Source organism: Sciurus vulgaris, assembly GCF_902686455.1.
Source record: "Sciurus vulgaris genome assembly, chromosome: 7".
Lineage (NCBI taxonomy): Eukaryota > Metazoa > Chordata > Mammalia > Rodentia > Sciuridae > Sciurus > Sciurus vulgaris.
In genome coordinates this window covers 142982872-143007838 of record NC_136467.1, presented here as the reverse complement: position 1 = coordinate 143007838, position 24967 = coordinate 142982872, and the positions used below count along the sequence as shown (strand labels likewise).

General features: G+C 40.6%; 2 protein-coding genes across 2 annotated transcripts in view; both read right to left on the bottom strand.

Annotated features, from left to right (window-relative positions):
• SYCP2L (synaptonemal complex protein 2 like) overlaps window positions 1-24967 on the bottom strand; it is a gene marked incomplete at its 5' end in the record, with an annotated part of 104671 nt that overhangs the window by 18958 nt on the left and 60746 nt on the right. Inside the window, 7 exons of the mRNA XM_079147404.1 lie at window positions 4590-4652; window positions 7814-7872; window positions 7973-8072; window positions 10184-10272; window positions 11513-11616; window positions 13422-13566; window positions 17244-17383. Of these exons, the coding sequence (XP_079003530.1) occupies window positions 4628-4652; window positions 7814-7872; window positions 7973-8072; window positions 10184-10272; window positions 11513-11616; window positions 13422-13566; window positions 17244-17383 (662 nt within the window). The 3' untranslated portion in view covers window positions 4590-4627. The remainder of the gene's footprint in view (window positions 1-4589; window positions 4653-7813; window positions 7873-7972; window positions 8073-10183; window positions 10273-11512; window positions 11617-13421; window positions 13567-17243; window positions 17384-24967) is intronic.
• On the bottom strand, window positions 15836-17296 carry LOC306666080 (CDP-diacylglycerol--inositol 3-phosphatidyltransferase). The gene has a single exon (XM_079147914.1). The coding sequence runs from the start codon at window positions 17025-17027 to the stop codon at window positions 16386-16388; it is 642 nt and encodes a 213-aa protein (XP_079004040.1). The 5' UTR covers window positions 17028-17296; the 3' UTR covers window positions 15836-16385.

Below are 24967 nucleotides of genomic sequence, written 5' to 3'. Positions count from 1 at the left end.
TTTTGTGCAGGGTGAGAGATAGGGGTTTAGTTTCATTCTGTTGCATATGGTTTTCCAGTTTTCCCAGCACCATTTGTTGAAGAGGCTATCTTTTCTCCATTGCATATTTTTGGCCCCTTTGTCTAGTATGAGAAAATTGTATTTATTTGGGTTTATGTCCATGTCCTCTATTCTGTACCATTGATCTACCTTTCTATTTTGGTACCAATACCATGCCGTTTTTGTTACTATTGCTTTGTAGTAGAGTTGAAGATCTGGTATTGCGATACCCCCTGCTTCACTCTTTCTGGTAAGGATTGCTTTAGCTATTCTGGGTTTCTTATTCTTCCAGATGAATTTCATAATTGCTTGCTCGATTTCTGTAAGGTACGTCATTGGGATTTTAATTGGAATTGCACTGAATCTGTATAGCACTTTTGGTAGTATAGCCATTTTGACAATATTAATTCTGCCTATCCGAGAACATGGGAGATCTTTCCATCTTCTAAGTTTTTTTAAATTTCTTTCTTTAGTGTTCTGTAGTTCTCATTGTAGAGGTCTTTAGTAATGTGAAGAGAGAGCCTACAGAGTGGGAGAAAATCTTTGCCACTCATACTTCAGATAGAGCACTAATTTCCAGAATATATAAAGAACTCAAAACACTCTACACCAAGAATACAAATAATCCAATCAACAAATGGGCTAAGGAAATGAACAGACATTTCACAGAGGAAGATGCACAAGCAATCAACAGATATATGAAAAAATGTTCAACATCTCTAGTAATAAGAGAAATGCAAATCAAAACTACCCTAAGATTCTATCTCACCCCAATTAGAATGGCGATTATCAAGAACACAAGCAACAATAGTTGTTGGTGAGGATGTGGGGAAAAAGGTACACTCATACATTGCTGGTGGGGTTGCAAATTAGTGCAGCCACTCTGGAAAGCAGTATGGAGATTCCTTAGAAAGCTTGGAATGGAACCACCATTTGACCCAGCTATCCCACTCCTTGGCCTATACCCAAAGGACTTAAAATCAGCATACTACAGAGACACAGCCACATCAATGTTCACTGCTGCTCAATTCACCATAGCCAGATTGTGGAATCAACCTAGATGTCCTTCAACTGATAAATGGATAAAGAAACTGTTGCATATATATACAATGGAATATTACTCCTCCATAAAGAATGATAAAATTATGGCATTTGCAGGCAAATGGATGAAATTTGAGAATATTATGCTATGTGAGATAAGCCAATCTCGAAAAACCAAAGGACGAATGATCTCGCTGATAAGCGGTTGATGACATATAACTGGGGGTGGGAGGGGTTAGCGTTAGGGTTAGAGTTAGGTTTAGGGTTAGGGTTAAGGAGGGGGGCAAGAATGGAGGAAGGAAGGACTGTATAGAGGGAAAAGAGGGATGGGAGGGGTGGGGGGAAGGGAAAAATAACAGAATGAATCAAACAACATTACCCTATGTAAATTTATGATTACACAAATGGTATGCCTTTACTCCAAGTAGAGAGAAACAACATGTATCCCATTTGTTTACAATAAAAAAAAAAAAAGAAACGAACAAAGCACCAACCAAGAATACTATGCCCAGAAAAACCATCCTTCAGAATGGAAGAAATAATGTATTTTCCAGATAATTGGGATCTGAGAGAATTCATTATTACCAGACCAGACCTATAAGAAATGCCTAATAGAGTTCTAGTTCTACACTGGAAACATAAATGATACAAACCACCATCAAGAAAATACATGTGTATAAGACTCATTAGAAGAATATACATGAAAGAATATTAGCATGATATAAAAACTACAAATTGCAAAAATAAGTGGCAGAAACAAACAATATAAAAAACAAGCAGAAAACAATTAGCAAAATGGAGGAAGTTCATATCAATTGATAATAACCCTTAATGTAAATGGTTTAAATTCACCAATCAAAAGACATAGACTAACTCAATGAACAATACAAGACCCAACTATATGCTGCCTAGAAGAAATTCACTTCACTGGTAAAGATTTCATTGTGCAAAAGTAAAGGGTTGAAAACAACATATACCACACAAGGAGAAATCAAAGGCAAGTAGGAGTAGCTACACTGATATCAGATAAAGCAAACTTTAAATCAAAAACTATAAAAAGAGAAAAACAGGGTCATTGTATGTTGATAAAGGATCAATTCAACAAGAAGATATAACAATTGCAAATACATATGCACCCAACACTGGAGTGCCCAAATATATAAAGAAAATATTATTAGATCGAGAGAGAGAGAGAGAGAGAGAGACACCAAAGCAACAGTATCTGGGGACATCAACACTCTACCTCCCTCAGTACACTGATTATACAGCCAGAAAATCAACAAACACCTGAGTTGGATCATCTTATAGAGCAAATTGACCTAACAGACATTTACCAAATACATTTTACGTAATAGCAGCAGAATACACATTCTTCTCATTCTCCAGAATAGATCAGAGGTTAGGCATCAAATCAAGGCTTGAAAATTGTTTTAAAGTTGAAATCATAGATGTATTTTTCAGGCCACAATGCAATGAAACTACAAAGCAATAAGAAGAAAACAAAGCATGTCAATGCATAGAAATTGAATGACATGCTCCTCAATGACTTGATAGTCCGCTTGCCATCACTGGGACCAAAATGCCTGATTAAAAACCAATATAAAGATCCAACGATTTATTTTGGCTCATGGTTTCAGAGGTGTCAGTCTATGGTGGGTGGCTCCATTGCTTTGGGCCTGAGGTGAGGTAGCACACATAGCAGAAGGCAAAGAAAGCACATAGGTGAAGGCAGGCTGCTCCTGTCCTCGTGGCTGGGAAGCAGAGAAAGAGAGAACAGGAAGGGGCTGGGGACAAGGAAGACCCTGAGGAGCCTACTTCCTCCAAGTCAGTCCTGCCTCCCCGGAGTCCATCTGATGAGGTCAGAGCCCTCAGAGCCAATCACTCTCCCACATCCCTCCACAGGAACTACGGCTGGTTTGGGAATTAACCCTTCAGCACATGAGCCTTTGGGGTGACATTCTAGACCCCAACCAAAACAATGACCAATGAATAATTGAAGAAATTAAAAGGGAAATGAAAAAATTGACATGATAGTACAACATATGAAAATCTGTGTGACCTAGCAGTTGGGCACAGTGGCACATGCCTGTAGTCTCAGTAGTTTAGGAGGCAGAGGCAGGCGGATTGCAAGTTCAAAGCTGGTATCGGCAACTTAGTGAGGCTCTAAGCACCTCAGACCTTGTCTCAATAAAATAAAATAAAATAAGGGCTGGGGTTGTAGCTCAGTGGTTAAACCCCTGGGCTCAATCTCTCATATCAAAAAACACAAACAAACAAAAAAAACCATGGGATACAGCAAAAGCAGTATTATGAGGGAAATTATAATAATAAATGCATACATCAAATAATAGAAAAATCTCAAATAATCTAACCACTCACCTGGAGAACCTGGAAAAGCAATAATCAACTTCTAATCAGAAGAAAAGAAATGATAAAGATATAAATAGGGGCTGGAGTTATAGCACAGTGGTAGAGTGCTTGCTTGGCATGTGTGAGGTCCTGAGTTCAATCCCCAGCGTTGCAAAATAAGTAAGTGTATAAACAAAGTCAAGACAAAAAAGTAAAAAGATCAATGAAAGTTGATTTTTTGAAAGATTAAACATTAACAAACATTCAGCTAGACTAACCAAGAGAGGGAGGGAGAGAGGGAGAGAGAGAGAGAGAAATACAAAATCAGAAAGGAAAAGGTATTACAACTGATATCATAGAAATAAAAAGGATCCCAAGAAATCACTATGAAAAAGTATATGTTAGAAACCTGGAAAACCTAGAAGAGATGGATAAATGTCTGAACACAGACAACTTATCCAAACTGAATCAAGAAGAAGAAACAGAAAATATAAACAGATCAATAATGAATAATGAGACTGAAGCAGTAGTTTCAAGTTTCCCATAAAAAAAAAAAAGGAACTGATTTCCATGTTCGTCATCTTTTCATCACTGTGACCAAAATACCTGACAAGAACAACTTCAAGGAAGAAAGATGTAAGTGCTTAAGTTATCTTTCAGGAAAAGCCTCCAGACTCCACTCAAGGAGAGTTTGGAAGCAGCTCTTTAAGAAGGGACATGCGCAAAAGCTAACTTGACCAGTCAATGACTTTTGATGTCACAAGGTCAAAATCCCCCTTGCGGAACCCATCCCCCAAACAAGCATGCACCTTATAAAGATGCAGAATGATCATTTTCAACCACACACAAAGAACCCTGGCACTACCTCGACACCATCCAATCCACAAGTGACTCTTCCCCTCTTCCTTCATACACGTACATCGCCTCACTGCCACTGATTGAGGAGCAGATTTAAGTGTTACTGTCCCCTGGAATTCCTTGCTAGTTGATTAGGCAAAAAAACTTTTTTCATTTTTTAAAACCCCCTGCCGCAGTTTTGGCACCCAGTACACTGAGCAGTAAGCCTTTGCAAAATGTCAAAAGCATCAGAGTGGTTTTTAGTGCCTGCTTCCTCCCACTCCAATTCACATCTACTGAACAATGCAAGTATTTGTACCTACCTGTGGGATGCAATAATAAAACTGGCCTTTGATTTTCCTTATGAAAGCTGAATGGGATTAAGCCTGAAAGAAATTGATCCATCTCTTATTACAGTCATATTAGACAATTTTAAAACAAGAACATAATCTATGCATACATGTATGTCACAGTTATTTCACGAATCATTAAATTATTTGCTAATGAACAAGCAGGGTTCATGGCAACCCAGGTTATCAACACAAGGAGTAAAGTTTTCACGTGATTCTATTTTATGCATTATCTCTGTCTACACTACCAGTCTACAAACTGTGTAAGGAGGACTTCATGATCCCCGTTCAGAACACTGAATCTCTAACTCCTTGTAGTTCTAGGTTAGGGATTGAAATAATGTAGTCCCAGGGATGTCCACTGCATTTCCCTAAAAAATATGTAGAGTCATTACTGAGATGAAAACATGACAGAAGGACAGACACCAGACACAAACATCTAGATCAAGATTAACCTCCAAAAGTTTCATAGGGCTGATATACACCATGCACTCAGCCCGGTAAGCACTAGATTCCAGCTAAAACTAAAAATCAAATCACATTATCCCCTAACTTACAATCCAAAGGGAATTTTCCTTAGGTCTTGAGAAGAGAATAAAAGCAAAATCCCAAGAAAGCATATTTTGAAGCAATAGTTTACCTTGAGATATTTTAAATTTACCCAGGGGCCTGGTATCAAAGGAAATGAAGGCAAATAGTAACTAATACCCAACAATGTTAATTGAAGAGACAGCTGTCTAAAATGTGGAGTTGAGTCAAAATAAATGAATTCTCCAGAACACTAGGTGATATAATCTCTAATGCTTAAGCCAGTGTTGCTCTATATCAGCAGTTCTCAAAGTGTGGTCTGGGGAACCCTTAAGAACCCAAGCTTCAATAAGGGCAAAATTATTTTGATAATGGAATAACATTAAGATGTTTTTCAATCTTATGCTCTTAAAAGTGTACAGTGGAATTTCCTAGAAGTGATGAGTCAACAGATTAAACTCAAAAGCAAGTAAGAGAATCCAGATGCCTTGGATTAAGTGAGACATTAAAAAAAAATTAAAGTCAGACATTAAGTCACACATTAAAAGATTTGCAAACATAAAACAATACTAGTCTCATGTTTCTTATTTTTAAAATGTAGTTATTTTTCATAAAAATCGATATTAACATATAAAGGTTTATTACTGTTATTTAAAGTAAATATATGTTCAAAGAGTCTTGATTTTTAACATTGGAAATATTCATAGATCTCTCTCTTCTAAGCAAGAGCTCTTTGGGAATCCTCAATAAATATTAAATATGTCAAGAGGTCCTGATTCAAAGAAGTTTGAGAATAACTCACGACCAATCATGGGCACCCAGAGATGACGCCTTGAAACTGTGTCACCTCTGATCACGCAAAATGCTGTATGAGATGACTATGTGACAGGATTTTGAAAATGGTCTTTACAGTTATCATTACTGTGTTAACTGGAGTTAGTAGCAGGATGGATATCAAGTTTTAAAAGTACTTTTTTCTTTGCTTTAAAATATACAATGTGGTCAGAATTATATCCTTCCTCTAACAATTTAACAGATTTACACATACACCAAAAATAAATAAATAAATAAATAAAAAAGCAAAGCTGCTTCTCAACCTTGGCAGAGAAATCTTTAGCCATTACACATTTATGTAGGGATTCCTTCTGATCACTCGAGTGGGAAGAGAATACTAGATTTCTTCCCAGGGAAAAAGCAAAGGAGTAAAAGACTCCACTTTCCATTCTTCCTCCATAGGCTCCAGAAGATGAGATAATAGTCCAAATGAATGGAACTACAACCTCAGGACATATACTGATGAAGTAGAACAAGAGGAATATGTAGCACAGTAAGTACATTTTTTTTTTAAGTGTATGTGTGTGTGCGTGTGTAATGTATATGTTAATATATGTAAAATATATAGAATATGGTCTATCAAGAACATCAAGTACATAACTAAAATCAGTAAATCAACTATTTATTCAGAAACCTAAATATGTATCCAATGTAATCAATTTTTAAAATACGGCTTAAAAATAAAGCCATTTGGATCAATTTTTTTCCCCAAAGTTTACACTTTTTAAAAATTTTTAATTCTATTTGTTCTAATTAGTTGTATGTAACAGTAGAATGCATTTATACAGAGTGTAATTTCTCATTTTTCTGATTATACATATTGCAGGATCACATCCGTCAAATATAAGAAAAGATGATCAACATCTCTAGCAATTAGAGAAATGCAAATCAAAACTAAGATTTCATCTCACTCCAATCAGATGGCAATTATCAAGAATACAAGCAACAATAAATGTTGGTGAGGATGTGGAGTAAAAGGTACACTAATACATTGCTGGCGAGACTGCAAATTGATGCAACCATTATGGAAGCAATATGGAGATTCCTAAGAAGACTTGGAATGGAACCACCATTTGACCTAGCTATCCCACTCCTTGGTTTATACCCAAAGGACTTAAAATCAATATATTATAGTGACATAGCCACATCAATGTTTACAGCAACTCAATTCATAATAGTTAAACTATAGAACCAACCTAGATGCCCTTCAATGGATGAATGGATAAAGAAAATGTGAGATATATATATATATATATATATATATGTTATATATAATATATATAATACATAAAAACTTTAAAGCTGAGTAATATTCCATCGTGTTTGTGTGTGTGTATACAAAATGCAATATTACTCAGCTTTAAAGAATGAAATTCTGGCATTTGCTGGTAAATGGATGGAGTTAGAGAATATCATGCTAAGGGAAATAAGTCAAACCCCCAAAAAATCAAAGGCCAAAGTTTTCTCTTATATGAGGAAGCTAATTCACAATAAGGTGGAGGGATAGGGAAGAACAGAGTTACTTTATATTAGGTAGAGGGGAGTGAAGGGAGGGGAAGGGTGTGGGGAAGGAAAGACAGTAGAGTGAAACAGATATCATGACCTCATGTACATGTATGGTTGCATGACTGATGTGCTTGTGCAACATGTATAATCACTTCTTGACTGATATCATTGGCCACACTCCATCCCCAGGGAGGTGGCATGGAGGTCCCCATCTAAAGAGGTTCTGCTGTTCAGATACTTAAAATGAGTTTTGCTAATGCCAACCCATCCCTTAGCAAAAGCACTACTTTACACATCAACCAAAGTACTCAAGACATTTTTTAAAGTACCTCAGCACTTGCAGATCACAGAATGACTTCAGATCATCAAACTGTTTCTCCCAAAATTCCTAAAATTGAACAAACGAAGTATGTAAGTAGTTAACCCTTTCCCTCCATAGAAAAGATCATCTTCACTCACAGAGAAAGTTCCAAATGAGACCAACTTACCAAAATATCTGTCTCAAGGTGTTTTAGAGCCTGAATATCCTTCTCAAGATTGTTCAACTCTTGGAGAACAGAATTGTGAAAGTGCTGTAGCTTATTGAGTCTATAAACACAAAAGCGACACATTTCGTGGGGTTTCTGAAGTGTGACAAAAGCTATTTCATAATCATTCACCAGATCTTTATTAAGAACATGGAGGAGTCTCCCTTCTCTTCCTTCCCTCCATGCCTGCTCATCCCCAATCCCCAAACCCTAACCACGCACACTCTCATTTAACCTCTCAACAGCTTCCCAGAAGCTGGTGTTTCAGTATCATTCTTAGTGGGCATAGGACAGACAGCTCCAGGGAAGAAGGGACCAAGGGTTCTCCATTCCTTCTATCTTCCACTTGCTGTCCTTCCTCTGTCTGGCCTTAAACTGGCCCTGAAAGCTGTGGTCAGAAGTGGGCCCATTACACCATTTTTCCACCTCTGTTTTAGCTCTAAAATTTCTAACAGTTGCTGTTCTGATCTACCTGCCATATAATTTCCTTATCTTTTTGCTTATTGACTCTCTTTGCTTAGGGTGAACATTGCAAGAAGACAAGAGTTCCTAATGCTTCCAGCTATAGTCTGGATGTTGAATGTCCCCCACAGGCCCCCAAGTTAGACTTGGTCCCCAGAGTGGTGCTGTTGGGAGGTGATAGAAGGTTTAAGAGGTACTGCCTAGCTAGGTCACTGGGGGTGTGCCCTTGAAGAGGACTGTGGGACCCAGCTCCTTCCTCTCTCCTGGTCATGAGGTGAGCAGTTTTGCTCTGCCTTATGCTCCCAGCATGATGTGCTGCCTCATCACAGGCCCAAAGCAACAGAGCCAACTGATCAAGAATTGAAACCTCCCAAACCGTGAGCCAGGACAAACCTTTCCCTATAAGTTGATTATTGGAGGTATTTATTATAGTTAGAAAGCTAAAGCTGATGCTCACTGCTCTCCTGCACTGAGCAAGGAGCCTGGGACCCAAAGTCACTCAATGTGCACCTGTTCAATGAATCTGTGGCTAAGCATGAGGCCCCTGAACGTAACAGGAGCGCCACAATCCAAAGTCCTTCATGTGCTTGTTTGGACAAGCAAATGACATTGCATGATACAAGAGTTTGAAAAAAAAAAAAATATTACACATGCCTATTTAAGTCTTCAACCTTAAGAAACTTTCCACTTTTGCAAATGGACTCTCCTTCCCTTTCTTCCCTCCCTCATTTACTGCCCATTCTCTCTAATTTGGCACAATTTCTATACTCAACTCCCCTCTACCACGCAAATATTTCCAAAGCCTACCTCAGGAAGTACTTCCATTGAGATTGTTCTGAATTCACTCTAATCGGTAGAGAAATTCATCCCTTCACTCCCCCCCTTCCTGCCCCTCCAAAACTTGGATGTCTTGGTACTTGCTTAGGATCACAAGGGTGTGTGTGTGTGTGTGTGTGTGTGTGTGTGTGTGTGTGTGTGTGTGTGTGTGTGTGTGTGTGCAGGTGTGTCTGAGTAGCATTCTCTTATGATATTATATGCATAGCATCAATTTTACTTTTAACTACTATCTTTACCTGTACAGTTCAGTGGCTTCAAATTCATTACACAATGTCCTACAACCACCACCACTGTCCATTTGCAAAATTCTTCCATCCTCCCAAACTGAAACTCTGTGCCCATTAAATAGTAACTGTCCCTTCTCTCAACTTTCGGAAACCTCCATCGCACCATCTCTATGAATTTCCATTCATACTTTTGCAGTGACCTCTTCCAAGGGGGACAGTACAGTACCTTCCGCTTGTACCTGGATTGTTAGCATCTTTTCCAGGTTCATCTGTGTCACAGCATGTGTTAGAATTTAATTCATTTTTAAGGTTAAATAACATTCCATTGTACGTACAACGTTTCATTTATCTAGCATTTTTCACATATATATCCATGCTTAACCCTGTCTTTACACGTGGATTTTAAAAAAATAAGAACAATATTTTGGGATCATATCATGGTAGAACCTGAGAGACTTAGGAGGACATTTAGTTTAACTGCTCATCTTATGGACGGAGAACCAGACACCTGGAAGGGTTGAACCATGTATTAAACCTCACATCTGCTCAGGCTTCAACTCCTCTGACCCGAGCACAGTAGACATGAGATAAGCATTGTTTGTGAAGAATCACACTCCCATGAATTGGTTTGAAATTCAATACTTACTTGCATAGGTGTATCAGGTTTAAAAGTTTTATTAGGCAATTCGGTGCTTTCTTTGCCTTTTCTGAAAGAGGACTCTCACTGTACCTGAGCTAAACAACAAAAACAATTTGAGTTAAACATAACTATGTAAGTTTAGTGTACACTTCATATTAAAAAGATGCTACCTGCACATTACAACATGCATGGCAAACGTTACTGCTAAGGAACAGTGATGAGACAACATTCTGTATACCTTTCAGGAATTATCTCAAGCTTGATACTCATGAAGAAAATCAGAAAGCACATATTCATGCTATTGATACACATGTTGAATACTATCAGCATATTTCTATTACAAATTTTCTTACATTGATATTTCAAGAAGTAAGATTTTGGAAACCTTCCATCTTAGTTAAATGAATATGGGTTAGGGTATGCTAATATGCTTCTAAGTCACTAGGGATTTATAAGTCATGGATCAAAAGCAAATGGGAATGAAGTAGTTCCAATATTTATCTTGCAGACAAGACTGTGAAACAGGTTGTTCATACAGCATCTCCAAGATCTGTTACCACATCTACCTTCATCTCTGAGAGTCCTCTCCTCCACATGGTCACCTCTCGCCCCATCTCTGACTATCCTGGTGACCAAGTCACTGCTTTCTAATAGTTCACTTGTCTCAGAAAGCCACCTGAGGAACCCAACCATTAATCTGATTTCCACATGTTTAGTCCCATTGGAGCCAATGGACATGGAATAGCTATCTTATAAATACAAACCAAATTCACAAAATCAACAAAGACTTTTAAGACAAATACACCTCCCCAAAGACTCAGGAGCACCTTCACATATGAAGGGTAGCAACAGTATTGATGAATAATATATATGTGTTAAACTCATAACAAGCTAGTTTTTCTACCTTTGGCCTATTTTCAGCTTTGTTGAGATAAAACTGACAAAATTTACATTCAAGAGGAACAGGTGATGTATGCATTGTAAAATGATTATCACAACCAACCTAATTAACAAATTCCTCACCTTACTGTTACCTGTGTGTGCACATGGTGAGAACTACTCTCTTCACAAATTTCAGGTATAATTATTAACTATGTCACACCATGCTGCACGTCAGGTCTCTAGAACTTACCTATCTTATAACTGAAAGTTTTGTTTCTTTGACCAACATTTCCCTCATCCCCCTGACCCCTGGTAACCACCCTTCCTCTCTGTGCTTCTGAATTCGACATTAAATTCCATATTTGAGATCATGCAGTATTTGTCTGGCTTATTTATTTTACATAACATCCTCCAGGTTCATGAGGTAGTTTTTCATTTTTAGTGGCAGGTCACCTCATATTTTCTTTTCATTTCTCCAGTGAAGGTTTCCAAGGCTGTGACGATGGCAGAACCATTCAAGTTCTCGGGCACATATTCCAGAGATGGAGCAGAAATACCTAATATAAAATATCACATAAAATGAACAAATGAAATGAAATCGCAATATAGTTTTGATTTGCATTTCCCTGATTATCAGGGATATCGAACCTTTTTTTCATGTATTTGTTGGCCATTTGAATTCCTTCTTTTGAGAAATGTCTGTTTAGTTCTTTTTCCCATTTATTGATTGGGTTATTGCTATTTTTGCTGTTAAGTTTGAGTTCTTTATATATTCTGGATACTAATCCCATTTTAAGAATAGCTGGCAAAGATTTTCTTCCATTCTGTAGGCTTTCTTCAAACTCTTGTTTCCTGTGCAGAAGATTTTTAATTTGATAGAAGCCTATTTATTGACTTTTGGCTTTACTTTTTGAGCTTTAGGAGTTGTATTAAGGAAATTGGTGCCTGCTCCAAAATGTTTGAGTCTTGACCCTATGTTTTCTTTTAGTAGTTGCAGAGTTTGTCTAGTTCCAAGATCTTTGATCCACTTTGAGTTTACTTCTGTACAGGGTGAGAGATAGGGATCTACTTTCATTCTTCTAAATATGGATATCCAGTTTTCGCAGCACCATTTGTTTAAAAGGCTATCTTTTCTCCAATGTTATGTTTTTAGCACCTTTGTCAAATATCACATGACTGTATCTATGTGGGTTTGTGTCTGTTCCTTCTATTCGGTTCTCCTGGTCTTCATTTTTATTTTGATGCCAGTGCCATTCTGTTTTGCTACTATAGCTCCACAGTATAATTTGAGACCAGGAATTATGACATTTCCCCCATTGCATTGAAGAAATGGGGAGGGGAGGGATAGAAGGAACTTATCATCATAAAAGGTATATGTGACAAACCCAAAGTCAATATCATACTGAATGGAGAAAAACTGAAAGCATTTCCTTTAAAATCAGGAACAAATCTAGGATGTCCACTTTCACCACTACTGTTCCAGATCACTCTTGAAAATTCTAGCCAGAGCAATCAGGCAAGAGAAGGGAATTCAAGGGACATAAATAGGAAAAGAAGTAGTCAAATTATCTGTTTGCTGATGACATGATCCTATATCTAGAAGACCCCGAAAATTCCATCAGAAGACTTCTAGAACTGATAAATTCATGAAAACAACAAACAGAAGATATGAAAATCAATACATTTCCTATGCTCCAATAATGAATCTGCTGAGAAAGAAATCAGGAAAACAATTCCATTCACGATAGACTAAAAAAAAATAAAACATCACTTGGGAATTAATCTAAGGAGATGAAAGATCTCTATGATGAAAACTATAGAAGATTGAAGAAAGTAATTGAAGATGACTTTAGAAAATGGAAAGACTTCCCATGTTCTTGGACAGGCAGAATTAAAATTGTCAAAATGACCATACTACCAAAAGCAATATACAGATTAAATGCAATCCCCATCAAAATACCACAGACATTCTTCATAGAACTACAAAACAAAAAAAAAAAGGTCCTAAAATTCATATGGAATAAAAGAACCAGAATAGATCATGTATTTCCAATTCAAAATTTAGTTAATAAATAACAGCTAAAGCAGAGGCCTATAACTTTAGGAACCTTCAGACTCTGGAAATGACCATAAAAAGTGAAGAGGCAGAAATCAAAATATTAGGAGGGGAAGGTGCTTGCTTTCATTGAAAATTTCTGTAATAATTTACTTGTCTCTGAAAGGAAAAAATGCTAAGTTTTTAGGCTTTTGCAGCTCCAGTGATCTGAAAATTGTAACTTCCTTATAATTCGTTCAGGTACACATTTCACGACCACATATTATTGTACTCTACTTCAACTGTTGGCTGGGTGCATGATGTTACCTGCCAAGCTGGAGGATCCCTGAGCATGGTCTTCTAATCTTGATTGTTTTGGCAGGGCAAAACTCCCATCTGGTACGCCTAAAGGCAAACACAGCACATTGATGACTCCACACAGTCCCTTTTTGTCCCAAAGGTATCTTGTCCTCTTTAGTTACTATCTAACCTTGACACAAAGCAAGCGAAACTCATCCCCTGCCTGTTAATAATTACTTATCATTTGGTGCATGAACTAAGCACAGCCGAAGTATCAAAACGCTGAGTCTACTGATGCCTCAGGAGGGGAACAGGCATCCCTTTGTGAGCCCAGTTACATTTAGCAAGGCTCAGAAAGACTCCCTAAACAGTGTTGCTAAATAACAACAGTAAGTATCAAAAAAAAAAAAAAAAAAAAATTTCCAGGGCTCTTGAGTTAACTGGAAAAGTAGCAGGATTGCCAGGCAGCTGGGCCTTGGAAAGTTCTTCAGAGAACATCCCAGATGGCGCAACCTGCTGGTGACACTGGAGCTGCAGTCTGCACTGAGGCCACCTGAGGCAGCCATCTTGGTTGCTCAGCAGCTCCAGTAACTGACTGTCTCTGCTGAGACTCCTCCATCACCATATCAGTGCAGTGCCTCACTAAATATTTTCTATTCCATTGTTCACTGGACACTCCCAATCTTACACACGGCACCCATGAACAGTGCATTGGCTTTATGCTCCATTCCTGCTCTTTTTTTTTACTGTTGGCTTCTACTCCATCATCAAGGCCTGAGATCCTGCCCAGGAAATGAATACTTGCTCCTGTCCACATTGCCACACCATAACCTGGCCCACAGCCATCTCCCTGGAGGATCTCACCAATTCTCTGCCTTTACCTGTCACCTCCCAAATCTCTCTCTTGCCTGTGCTCTCAAGCATCAAACCTGTGTCTCCATCTCACAACTCACCCAATTCTGTTCTTCCCTACCTATGCCACTCTTTCTCCATTCCCGTACCCTCTCGCTATGAAGTTCTAACTTTTCTCCCTTTTTTCCCATATCAACTAGTCCTGGAATCCAATTTCACTAATTCACTAATGCACATTTTGAGTTAGTATGTGCAAGGAACTTGCAAAGTGCTTGGTGGACAGGGGAGAAGCAGAGGAGCATATGTCCCCTTCCTTCACTCTGCTCCTGCTACTCTGGTCCCCTTGTGCTTCCTCCACCATCCCAGGCACATTATCACCTCAAGACCTGTGTAGTTGGGGTTTCTTCTGATTATGGCATTTCCCCATATGACTGCCTTAAGACTCTACCTAACCACCTAATCTAAAATTTTAAAACCCAATTTTAAAAACACATTTTAAAAACCCAATTCCTGCTCAATTTTTTTCACTTTTTATTAAGATAGAACATTCTATACATTTAACTTAAGTATTATCTACTCCTCCAGTAGATGCTAAGGTCCCCTTAGGGCAGGCTTTTTGTCTATTTTGTTCACAATAGTGTCCCTCACACTTAGAAAAGTACCCACCACATAAGAAATGCTCTATGAACACTTATTGAGTGAACAAATGAATAAATGTTACAGAATACTCAAGCTCCTACAAAAAAGATATTTGATATGCTGAAAAAAGAGATAAGAATTTATCCCAATTCTTCCATACTAGTGGCAAAGGTAAGAATAGAAGAGACCATAAATTTTAGAAAGAAACTTGTCCCTTGGAATCTGAAAGGAACTGGTTCCAGGATGCTCATGGGTACCATAATCCATGAATGTTCAAGTTCCGTATATGAAGCAAGGAAATCCTACGCACATTCTCCTGTCTACTTTAAATTATCTTACCTTACTTATAAAACCTAATATATATATGGCATGTTAATAGTTGTTACACCTATTTTAGTTTATTATTTTGCCAAATATTTAAATTATCTTACCTTACTTATAAAACCTAATTTTTTTTTTTTTTTTTTTTTTTGGGGGGGAGGAAGAATCAAGTGGAGTTTATTAAAATTACAGACTTCTGGGTCCATCCCTGGAGATTGACTCTGAAGGCCCAAGAGGGAGAAATAGCCTGTAGGTGGTCTACGGACCACATTCTGAGAAACCAACTAATCTGGAATATTTTATTAAGCAACTACTGCATGTCAGGTTAAGGTAAATATCCATTCTAACCACAGAGAAAGGAACAAGAAGTCTGTGCGCTCATGGAGTTTACACTCTAGTGGGGGTGGAAATATCAAGAATATGAGTCAAAGCTGACCATCAGGGACATAAAGAAGGTGGGCTGAGATGTGGCACTAGCTTGGGTGGCAAGAAGGGCTTCTCTGTCGGTATGAAATGACAGGAAGAAGCCAGCAGCAAACTGGGGGAAAAGCATCCAGGTAGATCTTCCTTTTCCCCAATCTCCCCTTAATCCAAGGCCTGATCCAAAAAATGTCTAAAAGGAAACCAAGTCCAGAAGAGTGAAGCTCTTGCCTTTATTATCAAGGCTTAGGGGGCCGGGGTAGACCGGATGGAGGAGACTGCCATAGGAAGGATCTAGACAGTCCCTTTCTTCCTGGGCATGGTGCCCCATGCTTCCTCTGGCCAGGTGCAGAGATCTGACTCACCTACTTTTTGGGAAATGTGGACCCTGCACCATCTCCCTCATTCAAGTGTCCCAAAAACCTCAGGCCAGGCCAGAAGCCAGGGCTGAGCCAACCATGTGTGTGGCAATGCCTAATCCTCAAATAGGCTGTCTGGAACCCCAGGAGCACCAGCTTAAGGGTGGGGCCTCCTGAGCATCCTTTTTGATTTGTAGGCCAGGTCTTTGGGGATCACAAAGGTGGGCCTGGTCCTCAGGATTACAGAGATTGTGACAATACCAAAGAGAGGCGAACCCCATCCCAGCAGTTTGGAGAACACATTAGGAAGACATGAGAATGGACCTCCTAGGAGGGGGAGGGGAGCCGTCTGGCACACTAAGATGACCAATCAGGTGGGAGGTTCCAGGAGGTGCCCAGGTCACTTCTTCTTGGCACGGTCTGCTGCATCCAGGGCAGCCATGTTGCGGGCAGCCGTGATCAGGTGGATGACACTGATGAGAGACTTGAGCAAGGCGATGGGGGCGGTGACCCAGAGGCCCATTCGGAAAAGCCCCACAGAGCCGACTAATGGTCCCTCGGAGAAATTGAACAGGTAGAGGAGGCAGTAGAAGAGCTCGTTTCCAGCACACAGGGTGAACAGAGCAGGCCTGGAGGTGTAGTAGATCCGAAGCACTGGATTCCCAGACAGGTCAATCATCTTGTGACTCTCACTCCCCCGGACCACAGAACTGTGGAGGTGCAGCCAGTGACTGGCCACATCCAAGCTCATGCTGAGCTGGAAGAGAAGGGTAGCTCGAGGGTACAGCAGGGCCAGGTTGACCAACAGACACATGGTGGAGCAGCGGTCCGTCAGCATGTCCAACATGGCCCCAAACCGGGTTCCTTGATTTAGAGCTCGAGCAGCATGTCCATCAAAAGCGTCCAGAAGTCCGCTGAGCAAGTAGAAGGAGGAGGCCGTGAAGGGGCAGCAGGGCATGAAGTAGAAAGCAATGATGGCGAAGACAATCCGGGCATAACCAATAAGGTTAGGCACGAAAAGGAAGATGTTTTCGCTTGGCATCGCGGCGGTCCACTGGCCGCCCCGGGCCGGCTCCGGAGGTGCCAACGCTGTCCCAGCCCCACCTGCGCGGCCTCACCCTCCGGCCCGCACATCGGCCGCCTCGCCTGCGCCCTGGACCCCTCTGCCTGCGCCCGGCCCCAGATGTTAAAGCTCGCAACCGGCGGGAGCATGGGCCAACCAGATGTGCTCAGGGCGCAGGGGGCGCGCGCAACCCGCCCTTCCGATGGGCAGCGCCTCGCCTCCGCCCACCCTGTAGGCGCAGCCGACCCAGCAGCGATCCCTGATGCTCCCGTTGTACTCGGCTGCCGGAAACCTACTCTTCAGGGATCTGTCAAATATTTTCAATTCCTGATTGGCTGAATCCACAGATGCAGAAAGCCAACTGTATGCAACCATATAAGAAGAAATTAATAAATTTAGCATTTTAAGATCTGTTAAAACTACCTGGGAGAGGGGAGCCGTAAATCTTCTAGTTTTCAGAAATCATCCCATAGTAAGAAATACCAGTTACAGATTTCTGGGTGACAAAAAGAATTTTGTTGTTAAAATTATACCAAATAGAGAACAGTTCATGTAAAAATATTTCATTCTCTGTGGTATAACAGAAGACCTATCTTTCAGAAAAATAAATTACATAGGGTAAAGTGTCAATTTAGGTTGTTTTTATTAAAAGAAAAAAATAACAAAATAAGAGGCCATGTATATTGATTAAGAGAAAAGGTTGATCCAAAAGCAGAAAAGACTGAATAAGTAACTGCAGACACACAGACAAAATGATCATATGTGAATGACAGATTTCATGGGACAGCCTAGTTGGTATTCTGTAGAATTTTCATACACTGAGAATTTACTTAACAGATCACATTCTCACTCAGCAGGACATGGAAAAGGGCAGCCAACATCCAGCCTCCCAATAATGAAACAAAATAAAAAGTATAATACTCTCAACTCTACTAGATCCCTTATAGAAGCCAGTATCTCTATCTTCTCATTACATTTAGATTTAGGTGTGTTCAATTGTTGGACAAGTTTGGATGGGGATCTTCTGGGGAACTGCATTATTTTCAGGGGAAAATAATTTTTTTTCTTAAAAAAAAAAAAAAAAAAAAAAAAAAAAAAAAAAAAAAAAAAAAAATCAAGGACAGGACCCAGGTGCAGCTCCACCTTTTCCACCCCCAAAGCAGACAGCACCGGGGTGTGACTCCTCTGTGGTGTCTGTACCACAGTCAGGGTCAGAGAAGACTCTCAGGAGGAATTCCAGATGTTCCCCAATTTGACAATGATGAACAATGACTGCATTTCTTTCCTGGCTGCCTGCTCTGCCCTTCTGTGATTTTTTTGCTTGATGGTCAGTTTGTAGCAACAGCTCAAATCATGGCCTTGAACTTGGATTTATCACATTCATGCACCACCCAGGTTCAAGTAGGGAATCTACCAGCACAGATTCTAGTTATATCCAGTGGAAAGAGGAGCCTGGAGGTATGGATTGATGGCCCTGGTCAGCCCTTGAAGGAGCTCCTAGGAATCTGTGAACCTACTAAGACATCCAGATGGACCCCTCAGGGATGTGGGGACAGGTTGACATGTAGAACCCTTCTCTGAAGCATGATGGGGAAGTACTCACCTGTACTACAGGAAGGCTCTCCACTGACAACAGCATCCTCCAGAGGAAGCAATGCTGTGTCACGAGAGGATGCAAGTCCTAAGGGATGTCACAGGCTCAGCTTTGTTTCTATGGTAACAATATGGCTCTTTTAAACTGTGCTCTTCACCATTCTTGTAAAAGGGCTAAACCTACCTACACAAAACACCTGAAACACACACACAACACACACAGCAAACACACTGTGGCTGAACTCAAGTGGCCTCAGATTGCTCACTGCATGTGTTGGTCCGTGGCTAGCTGAGGGGAGAGGCGCCTGCTCATTTCCATTCAAGATTTTGGCCCTCCAAGAACTTTTGAAGTTAGGGTAGGTGGCCTGCTGGCACACAAGTTTTAGTGAGTAGTTTGGTGTTCACGATGCATTTTTAAAACTCATGGTCCTGATAAAGAACAGTTTTAATGTTTAGCCAAGGTCTGCTAAGTTCAGGCATTTAAAAAATCTTGCTCTGAAGTGACACCTTGTGGCACAGAATGGCAGAGGCCAATAGTGTTCACCAGGCAAGAATAGAGTGCTTCAGCAGAACTGTCCCTGTAGTAGCTGCAGCACTTTCCCAGTGCCAATTCCTTTGTTTATTCTCCAAATACTTATTAATTACTGAGAATATTAAAAAATAACTTCTGGATGGATTGGTACATTTAAAACCTGTAAATCAATTGAGGGTATTTGTGACTGTATAAATATTATATTCAAATATGGAAAAATGCACAGGTTCATTATTAAGTGCTAGAATTTTCTAGCTTTCTTGCTCCTTTTCCTTGGCAAATACCGAATTCCTCTGTTTGTCAGGCACTGGACTAGGCAATCACAGCACAGACTGAAGAAGCTCCCCAACCTGGCTCCTACTTGATTCCAGAGGTCTCCCAAGAAGGTAAAAGAAGAAAAACTGCATATTCATAAACAAAATGATCCTGCCAACGTCACCATTCTGGGGGGCATTGCATGCACATCAAAAATTCCAGGGTAAACATTAATATGTAAGTTGATATTTGACTGAGGTTGCTATGAGGAATCAGCAGGCCACTCCAAATATTTTAGGGTCTCTATTTTGGGGAGAGAGGTCTGCAGGGGATCAAACCTAGGGTCTCACACATGCTTGGCAGCAGCTACAGCCCAGCTCAAAATGCTTTTTCTGAAAGAAGGTACTTGAGCATCCTCCATAGCGGAAGGCATAGCTGCTTCTGGTCAATATGGTTAAAACATCCAGTACTGGATGCAATGATGCAAAACATTTAGAGTTCTATTATATATATTCTGACTATCCAAAGAAATGAATCAAAGAGAAACAGCCATGAGTAGTGGCTTTTTAAATGATTTCATGATTCTAGTCACTTCTCCAAGACCCATACCTTAAGAACTATGTTGAAAATGTGAGCATTAGGGAGTGGTGGTTTAATTCATCTTTTTTCTTAGACTACAGCACAAAATAAAGACATCAGGAAGGAAGTCCAATTAGTACCGAGACCAATGAGACCAACAGTTGCACTAGTAGTAGCTGACATGTATTGAGCACCACTGCACACAGAACTGGTGGCAGCATCTCACTGAATCCTCAAACATCCAGAAACTCTTCCTCCCACCCAGAAATGTACATGGCTTTAGAGGGGCCCTACCACGTGGACAGCACGGTTAGCTAGTCACCAACCTCAGGCCAGCCCAGGTTCCTCTCTTGCTTGGCCTTGAGGTCAGCCTCACGTGAAGGGCCCCCAGAGAAGGTAACTAAAATACAGTAGGAGGAATAAGTTCCAGTGTTCTGCACCATGGTGTCTGCTGTGACTCTAGCTCACAACAGCCTGTGATACACTTTATGAAGAAGACTGAGAGGAACTTAAAGGCTCCAAACAAGAAGTAAATGGCAAGGAGATTGCAATGCCAATTTTCTGATCCTGGATCAGTACACATTGTATGCATTTATTAAATTATAACATCCTACTCCATAAATATGTACAATTAAAAATAATTTGGCATGGTGGCACACACCTGTGATCCCAGCTATCTGGGAGTCCGAGGCAGGAAGATCACAAGTTTAAAGCCAGCCTGGGTAACTTAGCAAGAGCCTATGTCAAAGTTAAAAATGAAAAGGGCTGGGGATGTAGCTCAGTGGTAGAATTTCCCCCAGGTCGATCCCTAGCATGAGCCAAGAGAGGTTGACAAATAAGTTACGTAAGTAAAATAAAACTCAGGTATAAACTAGATATTTGTCAATTCACAAGGATGAAGAAAGACTCAAAAGAATGGAAAAAAAAAGAGTAAGGGAAGTATTAGTCAAAAAATAGTTGGTGTTTCTTTATTGATATAAATGAAGACGAAAGCCTTACTAGAGATGAAGAGTCACTTCTCCATGCATCTAGGAAAAACACTGCCTCAAAACACATCAGATAAAAATGGACAGAAAAAAGGGAAACAGACAAGGACATACAGAGCACTCATGAAACCTGAATACCTAAGGCAAATCCGATTAGGCCTTCAGGTGAAACCAGGTAGGTTCTAAAGGAACAGAATATACAGACTGGGTTTCTCTGAGCATGTTGCTGTAAAGTTAGCAATAAGTAACAAGAACAGCCTTAAAATATCCCATGTATTTGGGACCTAAAAATTTTACTAAATAACTGGGTTAAAAAAAAAAAAGTTAAAAAAGAAGAAATATTTAGCTCAAGTAGCAATGAAAACACTACATACCAAAATAAGGAAACACACAACCAAAGCATTTCTAAGAAGGAATCTGAAATATATTTATCAAGAAACAAGAAAGGTTTAACAATGAATGAGAATTCAACCGAAAAACTGGAAAGAGAAATTCAAGATGGCTAAGCAGAGGTGTCCTCTATGCAACGTCATCACTAAGAAGACCAAAGCAACAAGGGAAACTGGATTTATTTTTATTTATTTATTTATTTTTTTTTTGCGGTGCTGGGGATCGAACCCAGGGCTCTGTGCTTGCAAGGCAAGCACTTTACCAACTGAGCTATCTCCCCAGCCCTGGGAAACTGGATTTTGAGGAGAGTGATTGAGGGAGAACTCTGAAAATCAACAAGGAAGTGACGTAACCCTGAACAGTATGGAGAGTGGGAAAGGCAACGAGGAGAGAAGCTCAAAGGAAATTGCAACTTCAATCCCCGCTCAGTGGTGGGGCTGGTAGGGGTGGGTAGACAGACTCCATATTGCTTGGAAAAGATAAACAGAAAAGCACCAACAACCCCCATTACTGCAGCAGAAGCAGCAGTCTGAACTGTAGGAGAATCCCATAGACTTCACAGACTTTAGAACCAGATTGGGGTCCAAGTCCCCACCCCCTACAGTTCCCAGAATCCAAGCTGCTACAACCACTACTGCTGGTCACCATCCTGACTCAGGGACCAGCAGCTGATCCCCAAACACTGTTGAAGCCTTTTGTTGGTGAGCACCTAGCAGAGCAGAAAATAGGCCCTTCAGCATCCTGCAGCCTCAGGACTGGCAGCTGCCAAAGCCAGAAGCCTGATCTTCCACCTATGCTTGCCACATAGGAAGGAGGGAGGGTCTCCTCCTTGACCTATAATCTTCTAGTGATAAAATCCTGGGATCACTTATACTTGTCCCTTGGGGCCTGAAGAAGTTCTCTTCTGTGTCCAGGACTAGAGACCAAAGCCACAATCCCCAGCAACATCCACAAACTAATCAATCACAAAAAAGTCTCCTCCATATACTGCCATTCCAGGAATTTGGATATCAGTGCCACAAGTACCAATATAACCTGCATGTGGCCCATAGAACCTAGGGAATGTGTCAATCATAGCTCAAAGCCATGGGACCATAGGTGCTGGTGCCCACAGCCTAAGCATCACCCCATCTTTTCTCATGGAACATGAAGAAAGTCCCATATCCTCAGGGAAGTGGCTACCAGGGCCACAAGCCCCAACACCACCACAATCACCCCACAGAACCTAACATAGGTCCCCTTTGTGGCCCATGAAATATAATGCCACAGATGCAGCATCCTCCTTCACATCCTACGGCTCCAGAGCTGTGGCTGCAGATGCCATGGGTCCAGGTATTACCCACATTCATCCTGAGGGGTCTGGGAAAGATCTTCTCATCCTGACTCTGGGACTATGGCTTCTATCGCCACAAGCCTTGGTGTCACCAGTACAGTACCTTCCACATCTTGCACAACCAATACTACGGCAACTATTGCCATGAGTGTCAGTTCCATCAGTGCTTAACTCTGTGAGAGCCGAGAACATGCACTTTTGGAAACCTGTGCCCACTGCAAAGTCTTATAAGTACTTTTGTGGACTGCTGCAGTATGGATCACGGAGGCACTAGAAAGAGTGGAAGCAAGAGGGGGCATCAACAAAGAAAGCCTACGAGACACAATTAAGCCAATAAATATTTGCATTATGCAAATTCCAAAAGAAAATAGAAACACAGTGAAACCTTTTCATGAAATAGCTGAAAATATCTCAAATCTTCAAGGAGACATGGACCTCCCAGTATAACCAGCACAATGGATTTCATCTAGATTCACCTCCCATATTTCCTACTGATTTCACTCCTTACATTGTCATTTATCTCACAGATCAGTTTTTCTGACTTTTTTTTTTTTTTTTCCTTCTTGCTATGGTGTCAATGGATTCTATTACTGGAGTATCTTGGTTTGTTTGGGGTGATTTGTTATCTTGTTTTTTCATGTTTGGTGTCTACCCATCCAGCAGTGTGGATCTGGGGCAGTTTCTGCCCTGTAGATTTACAGTGTCCCTGAAGATCTCCAGTACCTCACCTTTAAGGCAGGGAGGGGGGACAGACAATAACAGCACCCAAAGTAAACAATATACAGCCTGAAACCAGATAGTTCCTATTAAGGTGTCTATAGTTTTGTCACAACAAACAAATAATGCGGTGTTCTATTATTTTCTACAATATAAACAGTTTGAAAAAGGGTTTATATTTTCAAATTGTGGACAAAGAGAGAAGTGAAGTGATGTAGGATGTGATATTTATGAGGAAAAAGGAGGAAAGATAGAAGTAAAAACATATAGGAAGAGTGAAAGAGGTCAGGCACAATGAGCATGCCTGTAATTCCAGCAGCTTGGGAGGCTGAGGCAGGAGGATTGTGAGTTCAAAGCCAGTCTTAGCAAAAGCAGGGCACTAAGCAACTCAGTGAGACCCTGTCTATAAATAAAATACAAAATAGGGCTGGGAATGTGACTCAATGGTGGCGTGCCCCCGAGTTCAATCCCTGGTGCTAAAAAAAAAAAAAAAAAAGAAAGAGAAATTAATAGGGGTTGGCTATTAGGAGGATAAGAAAGAATCCAGGGAAACAGATAAATGAGAGGAAATATAAAATAAAAATAAAAGGATACACAACAAAACTGTAATATACCATTCAGACATCATAGTCCTGAATAAACTGATATACGAAAAATACTTGGTTTCAAATGTGGTAGAAACGAGAGAACAGAAAAAAGAAAAGGATCTCGAAAAAAAATTGAACAATTGTTTCCACTGGTGTTATGGTTTGGGTACGAGTTGTCCCCCAAAAGCTCACATGTGAAATAGTGCAAGAGGTTCAGAGGAGAAATGATTGGGCTGTGAGAGTCTTAATCCAGTCAGTGGTAATTGAAATGGTAGGGTGAGGCTGGAGGAAGTGGGAATTGGGGCGTGCTTTGGGTATGTATTTGTATATGGCTAGTGGAGTCTCTCTCTGCTTCCCTCTGGCACGCTCTTCCACCATGATGTTCTGCCTTACCTCAAGGCTTGAGGAATGGAGCCAACCTTCCATGGACTAAGACCTCCGAAACTGAGCCCTCAAACTTTTCCTCCTTTAAAATTGCTCTGGTCAGATTTTTTAAGTCACAATAGTGAAAAAGCTGACTAAAACAACTGGAGTTCCAAAGTTTCTCAGCTTCCCTTCTCAGCAGTTAGGTGGTGTTGTCTGGAATTTGATGCTTGCTCTGCTCTGCTCTCAGGGTTGGTGGGGTTGCTAGGGCAAGAGGGTTAGTCCTGGAGGTGGGATTCCTGGAGACAGGTGTAGCTTAGGTATGCTCTGGTCTCTTCACTGGGCACCAATTGATCTGGAGATTTTAAGTCAATGCACCTCCAAGGCTCAGAAATTGCCAGTCCACGTTGGAAGCCCGAACCCCGGGGATCTCCTTTGAATTCCACTCAGGTGGTGCAGGAGCCTGTTCTTAGCTCCTTCACCTGCAGATCCCACAATTCCTGGTCTCTGATTCAGTGTCAGAACTCCACCTCTCCCACCCTCCCTTTCAAGCTGCCTGGGAGGTACTTCTCTCCCAACTGGTC